Below are 10,445 nucleotides of genomic sequence, written 5' to 3'. Positions count from 1 at the left end.
CGATTCATGTCTGATCACTTTTGTTACCATGACAATATGAATAGAGCCATGAACCCAAGGTTTGTGTTTGTTTACTTAGTTGTAGTGTTGTACGTAGAGTTAGCATCATTATTCAAATTATCATTGTTAGTAGCTATAGCATCATTATTAGCATTGCATCATTATCAGCATTAGCAGTTTGTAGTGCAAAACAAAGGAGGCCATACATCTGTAAGCATATGTTTGTTAGCATGGTTACTTTTCCATTTAATTTGTCTTTGCCATCTAATTTCCTGCTCTGTACTCTATACCATTGTCACTATTTGATTGTACTAGTAACTAGTAGGTGGTTGCTGAGGAAATGCCAAACAGTGGAAGAGTTCCTCTGTTAGCATGCTTCTTTGTGTCATCTAATTTTCAATGATTAAATTGTTTGATGTGACTGTAAAAATTCTAGTAATCTACCCTGTTATCTAAATCATTGATTGTTTGTGTATTTTTTTTATTGACACAAAGAATTGTAATAAAAAACACAAACATACATTAGTGAAGTCAAAGATGCCATTTTATTGACTAGATGTCTCTTTGTCTTCCTGCATGTAACAACATCAGCCTTCTATCTCCCTCTACTTCATCTTCTTCTTCTCTCTCCCTCTCCCTCTACTTCATCTTCTTCTTCTCTCTCCCTCTCCCTCTACTTCATCTTCTTCTTCTTCTCTCTCTCTCTCTCTCTCGCTCTCTCTCTCTAGTCTGGTGTGGAGGGTACAGGCTAGTAGTTGGTGATGATCTCGTGGATCCAGGGCAGCAGGGCACAGACCTTGGTGTAGACACCAGGATAGTTGGGCTGGGCACAGCCAACACCCCAGGACACGATGCCATGCAGCTCACCGTTACACACCAGGGGACCACCGGAGTCACCCTGGGAGAGAAACAGAGGGAGAGAGAAAGATAATGAATTAATATATAAATAAATAAACAAACAAATGACATTTTCTGTTTGTGAGGTTGCAGGGGTATTCTCCATACCTGACAGGCATCCTTGCCTCCCTCCAGGTATCCGGCACACACCATGGTATCAGTAATCTGGCCAGGGTAGGACTCGTCACAGGCCTTCTTAGACAGGATGGGGATGTCCACACACTGCAGGTTAAATGGGTTGAACACTGACAGAGAGAGAGACAGAGAGACCGATGAGAGACAGAGAAAGAGAGAGAGAGAGAGAGACACAGTTGGGGAGAGAGAGAGAGACAGAGAGAGAGAGAAGGTTGGGGGGAGAAAGGGGGGGGGAATATACAGTAAGTGGTATTCTTAGAAGTAGCTACTGTCTCAAGTAAATTGACTTGCTGATTTCCCATCAAAATGTAGACCTAGCATGAGCTATAGTTTCAAGAAAAAGTACTTTTAGTTGATTACATTCAATAACCCATATTTTCTCATCCCAATCTCATCCTCATTCCACCCCATCCCATACTACAACCCATCTACATAAATACCAGAGTCGGTGTAGATGTTTCCCCATCCAGACACCACACACATGTCCCCGGCCTTGGGGCAGGCCATGGGCAGGGCGATGGGCTTAACAAACTTGTTGAGAGTGACAGGGTGGGCCAGCTTCAACAGCATAATGTCGTGGTCCAGGGTCTGGTAGTCATAGCTCTGGTGCCAGTAGATGGCGTCCACAGACATGTACTGCTCCGTTCCCTCGTGCTGCCAGATGTGGTGGTCACCCAGGATAGCAAGCTGACTCCAAGGACTGGAGGGAGGGAGAGAGAGGGAGAGAGAGAGAGCAAGAAGGAGAGAGTGAGAGAGTGAGAGAGTGAGAGAGTGAGAGAGCGAGGGAGAGAGAGAGAGAGGACATGATTTATGAAGGAGAGCAGAAAGGGATGAAGGTGAAGAAGTGGAGAGAGGAAAGCAGAGAAGACAAGAAGGAGAGAGGGGAAGACAGAAAGTGAAGACAGATGGAAAATTGGAGAAGGGAGAGGAGAAAAAAATAGAAACCTTTACATGAAGAGGCCTTTGGGAGGCACAGTGAAGGGAAAAGATGGTTGACAGTGACCCTGCAGTACTCACTTCATCCAGCAGTGGGCGGCAGAGATGATCCACTGGTCATTAATGAGGGAGCCGCCACAGAAGTGGTAGCCGATGTTAAGAGAGGCTTGCCAGGGCTGGGAGTGAGCCTCACACTCATAACCCCCCACGATCCTGTCATCCATAGGAGCTGCCGCTGAGGGAGGGAAGGAGTGGAAGGGAGAGGGAGGGTCAGAGGAGAAAGAGAATAGGATGGAGAAAGGGAGTAGTGTTCAGAAAGCATGACAGAAGGTAACAGAAGACAGAGAGATGCAGAGGTTAGAGATAATGTTATATTATACAAGATGGGCAAAAGGAGAACATTAAGCTGATGTCCACATTGTCTGTAAAACATGCGTGTCTCTACATGTGTCTCTACGCGTGTCTCTATGCGTGTCTCTACGCGTGTCTCTACATGTGTCTCTATGCGTGTCTCTACGCGTGTCTCTACATGTGTCTCTACATGTGTCTCTACGCGTGTCTCTATGCGTGTCTCTACGTGTCTCTACGTGTCTCTACGCGTGTCTCTACATGTCTCTACGCGTGTCTCTACATGTGTCTCTACGCGTGTCTCTATGCGTGTCTCTACGCGTGTCTCTACATGTGTCTCTATGCGTGTCTCTACATGTGTCTCTACATGTGTCTCTACATGTGTCTCTACGCGTGTCTCTACGCGTGTCTCTACGCGTGTCTCTACGCGTGTCTCTACATGTGTCTCTACGCGTGTCTCTACATGTCTCTACGCGTGTCTCTACGCGTGTCTCTACGTGTCTCTACGTGTCTCTACGCGTCTCTACGCGTGTCTCTACGTGTCTCTACGTGTCTCTACGCGTGTCTCTACGCGTGTCTCTACGCGTGTCTCTACGCGTGTCTCTACGCGTGTCTCTACATGTCTCTACGCGTGTCTCTACGTGTCTCTACGTGTCTCTACGCGTGTCTCTACATGTGTCTCTACGCGTGTCTCTACATGTGTCTCTACGCGTGTCTCTACATGTGTCTCTACATGTGTCTCTACGCGTGTCTCTACGCGTGTCTCTACGCGTGTCTCTACGTGTGTCTCTACGTGTGTCTCTACGTGTGTCTCTACGCGTGTCTCTACGCGTGTCTCTACGCGTGTCTCTACGCGTGTCTCTACGCGTGTCTCTACATGTGTCTCTACGCGTGTCTCTACGCGTGTCTCTACGCGTGTCTCTACGCGTGTCTCTACGCGTGTCTCTACGCGTGTCTCTACGCGTGTTTCTACATGTGTCTCTATACATGTCTCTATGCGTGTCTCTATATGTGTCTCTATGCGTGTCTCTATGCGTGTCTCTATGCGTGTCCCTATGCGTGTCTCTGTGTGTGTTTGTTACCTGCAGCCCCCAGGAGTGTGAGTACAATCAGGCCAATCATCGTTGTGCTGAGACAAGTCTTCATTCACCAGACTGGACATGTGCACTCTGCGATTCTCTACATTTATACCTTCATCTCAACTGATATCCCTCCAACCTGCCCTGCCCCCTTTCCAAGTCTCTCGTGCCTGATGCCCCACCCCAAACTCTCCTGCCCCATCATGCCTCATCTTATCACAAACTCCCCTTATATTCTACCAGGTACTCAGAGCATGCGTTTATCCCATTCCTCACGCCAATTTCATCATGGCGTTTGAGACATTTTGTTATTGGAATAAGTCACAGCTGCAGCTGTCTCAACCTTGGGACTTTGGACAGAAAGTGTTTAATGTTGAAACAGTTGTGCTGTTGGCCAGATTGTCAGAGTGGTAGGATTATTGAGACCTCTTGCAACACCTCAAAGAAGTGGGGGGAAAAGGTTGTTGTACTTTTCAGGTACTAGTTCTAACATCACAGGTGGCCATTTCTCTCACAGCCCCTGGCCTATATTCAAGGGCATACTAAGTGTACTAAAGAATAGTTGCAGGGATAAGGAAGGCTCTATGAGTAAAATTTTAATAGAACCAGACAGAATGATGATTTGCACATTTAAAATGTTATGCAATCAGTACATTCAACAGAATAATTGGTTGTTCTGTAAGATGCAACATTGGAAAGTGAATAGACATTGTGGGATGAGCATGGGCTGTTAAGTAGCCGTGGTCCTTTTGATACTGCATATGGCCAACCATGGGTACATGTCCTTATGTGCCACATGCCACTTAAAAAGGATAAATGTCTGTCACATTCAGTTTGCCAGCTACTGGTTAATCATCAGTTAGGTGTACAGTCCCCTACGTATTTATTTGGGCAGTGAAGATAAAAATGTTAATTTGGCTCTATACTCGAACATTTTGGATTTGAGAACAAATATTTTATACACTACATGGCCAAACGTATGTGGACACCCCTTAAAATTAGTGGATTTGGCTCAGCAACACCCGTTGCTGACAGATGTATAAAATCACGCACACCGCCATGCAATCTCCATAGACAAACATTTGCAGTAGAATTGCCCGTACCGAAGAGCTCAGTGACCTTTAACGTGGCACCGTCATAGGATGCCACCTTTCCAACAAGTCAGTTCGTCAAATCTCTGCCCTGCTAGAGCTGCCCCTGTCAACTGTAAGTTCTGTTATTGTGAAGTGGAAACCTCTAGGAGCAACAATGGCTCAGCTGCAAATGGCAGGCCACAAAAGCAGGTGTCCACATACATTTGGTCATGTAGTGTATGAGGCAACAGTACAGACTTTCACCTTTTATTTTAGCGTGCTTTCATACATATCTGTTTTACCATTTAGAAATGAATGCACTTTTTGTATCTAGTCACCCCACCACTTATAGTGTATTTAATTTAATCAAAAGTTTGGTCCCATACTCCTAGCACACAATGACTACATCAAGCTTGTTGGATGCATTTGCAGTTTGTTTTGGTTGTGTTTCAGATGATGTTGTGCAAATGGTAAATAATGTATTATGTCATTTTGGAGTCAAGTCAGTTTTATTGTAAGTAAGATGTTCCCAAACACTTCTACATTAATGTGGATGCTACCTTGATTACAGATAATCCTATTACTAGCCTATTCAACCTCTCTTTCGTATCGTCTGAGATCCCCAAAGATTGGAAAGCTGCCGCGGTCATCCCCCACTTCAAAGGGGGAGATACCTTAGACCCAAACTGTTATAGACATATAGCCATCCTGCCCTGTCTTTCTAAAATCTTTGAATGCCAAGTTAATAAACAGATCACCGACCATTTCGAATCCCACCGTACCTTCTCCACTATGCAATCTGGTTTCCGAGCAGGTCATGGGGGCACCTCAGCCACGCTCAAGGTCCTAAACGATATCATAACCACCATTGATAAAAGACAGTACTGTGCAGCCGTCTTCATCGACCTGACCAAAGCTTTCGACTCTGTCAATCACCGCATTCTTATTCTTATGACTGCCTTGCCTGGTTCACCAACTATTTCTCAGATAGAGTTCAGTGTCTCAAATCGAAGGGCCTGTTGTCCGGACCTCTGGCAGTGTCTATGGGGGTGCCTCAGGGCTCAATTCTCAGGCCGACTCTTTTCTCTGTATATATCAATGATGTCGCTCTAGCTGCTGGTGATTCTCTTACAACACCATTCTGTATACATCTGGCCCTTCTTTGGACACTGTGCTAACTAACCTCCAAACGAGCTTCAACCCCATACAACACTCCTTCGTGGCCTCCAACTGCATTTAAATGCTAGTAAAACTGAGTGCATGCTCTTCAACCAATTGCTGCCCGCACCCTCCTGCCCGACTAGCATCACTACTCTGGATGGTTCTGACCTAGTCTAACCTGTCTGGTTAGACTGTAAACTCTCCTTCCAGACTCACATTAAGCATCTCCAATCCAAAATTAAATCTAGAATCGGCTTCCAATTTCGCAACAAAGTCTCCTTCACTCACGCCGCCAAACATAACATCGTAAAACTGACTATCCTACCGATCCTTAACTTCGGTGATGTCATTTACAAAATAGCCCCCAACACTCTACTCAGCAAACTGGATTTAGTCTATCACAGTGCCATCCGTTTTATCACCAAAGCCCCATATACTACCCACCACCGTGACCTGTATGCTCTCGTTGGCTGGCCCTCACTACATATCCGTTGCCAAACCCACTGGCTCCAGGTCATATATAAGTCTTTTCTAGGTAAAGCCCCACCTTATCTCAGCTCACTGGTCACCATAGCAACACCCACCCTTAGCACGCGCTCCAGCAGGTACATTGCACTGGTCATCCCCAATGTCAACACTTCATTTGGCTGCCTTTCCCTCCAGTTCTCTGCTGCCAATGACTGGAACGAATTGCAAAAATCGCTGAAGCTGGAGTCTTATATATCCCTCTCTAACTTTAAGCATCGGCTGTCTGAGCAGCTTACCGTATTGTATTAATGCTAAATTGTAATTATTTTCGCCTCTAGGACCTATTTATTGCCTACCTCCCTACCTCCCTACATGTGCACACACTGTACATAGTTTTTTCTATGTTTCTTTTCTTTTGTGTTGTTGACTGTACGTTTGTTTATGTGTAACTCTGTGTTGTTGACTGTACGTTTGTTTATGTGTAACTCTGTGTTGTTGACTGTACGTTTGTTTATGTGTAACTCTGTGTTGTTGACTGTACGTTTGTTTATGTGTAACTCTGTGTTGTTGACTGTACGTTTGTTTATGTGTAACTCTGTGTTGTTGACTGTACGTTTGTTTATGTGTAACTCTGTGTTGTTGTTTTTGTCACACTGCTTTGCTTTTTCTTGGCCAGGTCAAAGTTGTAAATGAGAACTTGTTCTCAACTGGCCTACCTGGTGAAATAAAGGTGAAATAAAAAATAAATAAAAAATAATGAATGAATAATGATGTTACAGATGGACAAAGGTCATGCCCCCAAAACATGCTAACCTCTCACCATTACAAATAACAGGGGAAGTTAGGATTTTCTTGGAGTTATGATATTCATGCATCTGTAACTTTATCACTCATCATTATTCAAGATTCATTCATGGTTATCATGGTAACATCCACATGAATGTAGAAGTGTTCAGAAACATATTCTATTCTTATTAACAATAAAAGTGACCCTAAAATGACAATACATTATTTACCATTAATTTCTACTGGGCACAAAATAATCTGAAACACAACCAAAACAAACAGCAAATGCATCCAACAAGTTTGTAGAGTCACAAGCTTGATTTAGCAGTGGTGGGAAAAGTATTACATAGTCATTGTGTCACGTTCTGACCTTTATTTCCTTTGTTTTGTATTTATTTGGTATGGTCAGGGCGTGAGTTGGGGTGGGCAGTCTATGTTTGTTTTTCTATGATTTGGGTATTTCTATGTTTCGGCCTAGTATGGTTCTCAATCAGAGGCAGGTGTCATTAGTTGTCTCTGATTGAGAATCATATTTAGGTAGCCTGGGTTTCACTGTGTTTGTGGGTGATTGTTCCTGTCTCTGTGTTTTGCACCAGATAGGACTGTTTTGGTTTTCCACGTTTGTTGTTTTTGTAGTGTTCGTGTTTATTCCTTTTTGTTATTAAACATGAATCAGTATAATCACGCCGCATTTTGGTCCGCCTCTCCGTCAATGGAAGAAATCCCTTACACGTTGAGTAAAAGTACAAAGACAAAGAAAATGCTATACATGAAATTCCGTATATTAAGCTAATCAGATGGCACACTACAACACTCTCAATACTTCTGACACCTTCAAATGGGAGGACTAGATACATAAAGTACTATCATTTCGAAATGGTAAAACAGATATGCATGAAGCACCCTCAAATGTAAGGTGACATTCTGTACTGTCGGTTTATATAAAACATGTGATCTCAAATCCAAAATGCTGAAGTATAGAGCCAAAAGAATAGTTTTAGCATCACTATCCAAATAAATACGGAGGGGCGTGTATGTTGCGAAGTGTATGCAGGTGCATTAAATAAAATATTGTGGCCCTTGTATGCTTGTATGTTTAGGGATAAGGCTGAGTAAGGGGAGGGGGAGGTGATTAGGGTGGTCAGTGGGGTAGAGTGAATGTTGTGAGCACATGGGAGGGCAGTGCAGATAGTGTGTGAGGGGTAGGGGAGGGCAAATAGGGTGTGAGGAGTAGGGGAGGTAAGGTAGACTTTGATGGGGGGGGCAGATAGGGTGTGAGGGGTAGGGGAGGTAAGGTAGGGTGTGAGGGCTGGGGGGGGGCAGATAGGGTGTGAGGGGTAGGGGAGGTAAGGTAGGGTGTGAGGGGTGGGGGAGGGCAGATAGGGTGTGTATAAATAAAGTCCATGTGTGTGTCCAGGTGTCTTTGATCAGCCAGTGTTCACCGGACAGACAGACACCATGAGACTGCTCGCTCTGATACTGCTGGTTGGAGCTGCTGGTAATTAAACACACACACACAGACACAGACACACAGACACAGACACACACACACACACACACACACACACACACACACACACACACACACACACACACACACACACACACACACACACACACACACACACACACACACACACACACACACACACACACACACACACACACACACATATGCAGTACTTTAATATACTCTACCAATTATATATCAAACTATTCGTAGGGAATATTAATCTTACATATAGCTTATAAGAGCTTTCAACGTTTTTACTAAACAGGCTGTTTCTATGTGAGGTAGAACAATTCTGATGAATACTATTCAGAGTGCAACAATGTCCTCATCTCTCCCCTCTTGTGACCACTCTCTCTGTATGGTGTCTCTCTCTGTGTGTTTCAGCGGCAGTGCCCCGTGAGGATGGTAAGATCATCGGTGGCCAGGAGTGTGAACCTCACTCCCGACCCTGGATGGCCTCCCTTAACTACGGGTACCACTTCTGCGGAGCCGTGCTCATCAATGAGCAGTGGGTGCTCTCTGTCGCTCACTGCTGGTACAAGTGAGTAAGGGTGGAGGGCAGGGGAGGGAAAGGGGGATACCTAGTCAGTTGTACAACTGAATGCATTCAACTGAAATGTGTCTTCTGCATTTAACCCAACACCTCTGAATCAGAGAGGTGCGGGGAGCTGCCTTAATCGACATCCACGTCTTCGGCGCCCGTGGAACAGTGGGTTAACTGCATTGCTCAGGGGCAGAACAACAGATTTCGGGCCAATATGGACCAAAAGGAGGGCTCTTCTATGTCTTCCGCAGTGTGACACTGAATCTAATCAAACTGACATGAGGTTTCTCTGTAATTAGAGTTGTATCACCCTGTCTTTCCCTTTGTCCTCTTCCTCCTCTCCTTCCTCTGCCCTTTCTCTCCTTCGTCCTCTTCGTCCTCTCCTTCCTCTGCCCTTTCTCTCCTTCGTCCTCCTCTCTCAGCCCCTACGCTATGCAGATCATGCTTGGAGAGCACAACCTGCGTGTGTTTGAGGGAACTGAGCAGCTCATGAAGACTCAAAACATAATCTGGCATCCCAGGCAAGCTACACCCACATATCACTTTAGGGAAGCCATTTTATAACAACCGAACCGAGGCTGAATGGAGTTCTATCACATTACATGATTCAATAAAAATCCCTTGGCCTCTCTCTCTTCTCTCTGTAGCTATGACTACCAGACGCTGGACTATGACATGATGCTGATCAAGCTGTTCCACCCTGTGGAGATCACTGATTATGTGAAGCCCATCCCGCTGCCCACCAGCTGCCCATACGCAGGCCTCCCCTGCTCTGTCTCTGGCTGGGGCAACATTGCCACTGGAGAGGAGGGTGAGACGGACCAAATACCCCTGCACTTTACCTTTACAAAACTATAACCACAGAAATTACACCCAAACACACTATACCAAACAAACTTTACCAACATTAATTATACCCTCAGTACTTTTATCCACACACACTCTAACAACACACGCCTCACCCGGAGAAGAGGTATGACTACGGATAAATGATATTAAATAACTAAATCTCCCTGCCTTTTACTTCCTTCTCAGTAAACATGCCCGCCCGTCTGCAGTGTCTGGATGTGCCCATACTAGAGGATGAGAAGTGTGAGATGGCCTACCCTGGCATGCTCACCCGCAGGATGGTGTGTGCCGGATACATGGACGGAGGCAGAGACGCATGCAACGTACGTACAGTATATGACACCTTTTTGATGAGACCGTTTAGTCATTTATAAAACACAGTGGTACATATTAGGATCACCTTGAATTGATTTCTTACCTCTCTCACACTCTCTCTCTCACACTCCCTCTCTCTCTCTTTCTCTCTCTTCTTCTCTCTCTCTCTCCCTCTCTCTCTCTCTCTCTCTCTCTCTCTCAGGGGGACTCTGGCAGTGGTCTAGTGTGTTTGGGTGAGGTTCATGGCCTGGTGTCCTGGGGTCAGGGCTGTGCCGTGCCCGGATACCCCGGAGTCTATGTCAAAGTGTGTGAGTTCCTCCCCTGGATCGATGAGACCATGA

At 45.3% G+C, this 10,445-nt stretch overlaps 1 protein-coding gene across 1 annotated transcript; it reads right to left on the bottom strand.

Moving 5' to 3' along the window:
* Positions 1 to 526: 526 nt before the first annotated feature.
* Positions 527 to 3,522, bottom strand: LOC112235277 (trypsin-2-like). Its single transcript, XM_024403699.2, has 5 exons — positions 3,399 to 3,522; positions 2,050 to 2,203; positions 1,473 to 1,732; positions 1,006 to 1,142; positions 527 to 898 (listed from the first exon to the last, which is right to left on the bottom strand). The coding sequence occupies exons 1-5, from the start codon at positions 3,460 to 3,462 to the stop codon at positions 749 to 751; spliced, it is 765 nt and encodes a 254-aa protein (XP_024259467.1). The 5' UTR covers positions 3,463 to 3,522; the 3' UTR covers positions 527 to 748.
* Positions 3,523 to 10,445: the final 6,923 nt, after the last annotated feature.

The sequence above is a fragment of the Oncorhynchus tshawytscha genome, linkage group LG23 (assembly GCF_018296145.1).
Source record: "Oncorhynchus tshawytscha isolate Ot180627B linkage group LG23, Otsh_v2.0, whole genome shotgun sequence".
In the NCBI taxonomy this organism is placed as follows: Eukaryota; Metazoa; Chordata; class Actinopteri; order Salmoniformes; family Salmonidae; genus Oncorhynchus; species Oncorhynchus tshawytscha.
Note: the sequence above shows the minus strand (reverse complement) of the source record. Positions and strands in the feature narration are given on the sequence as shown.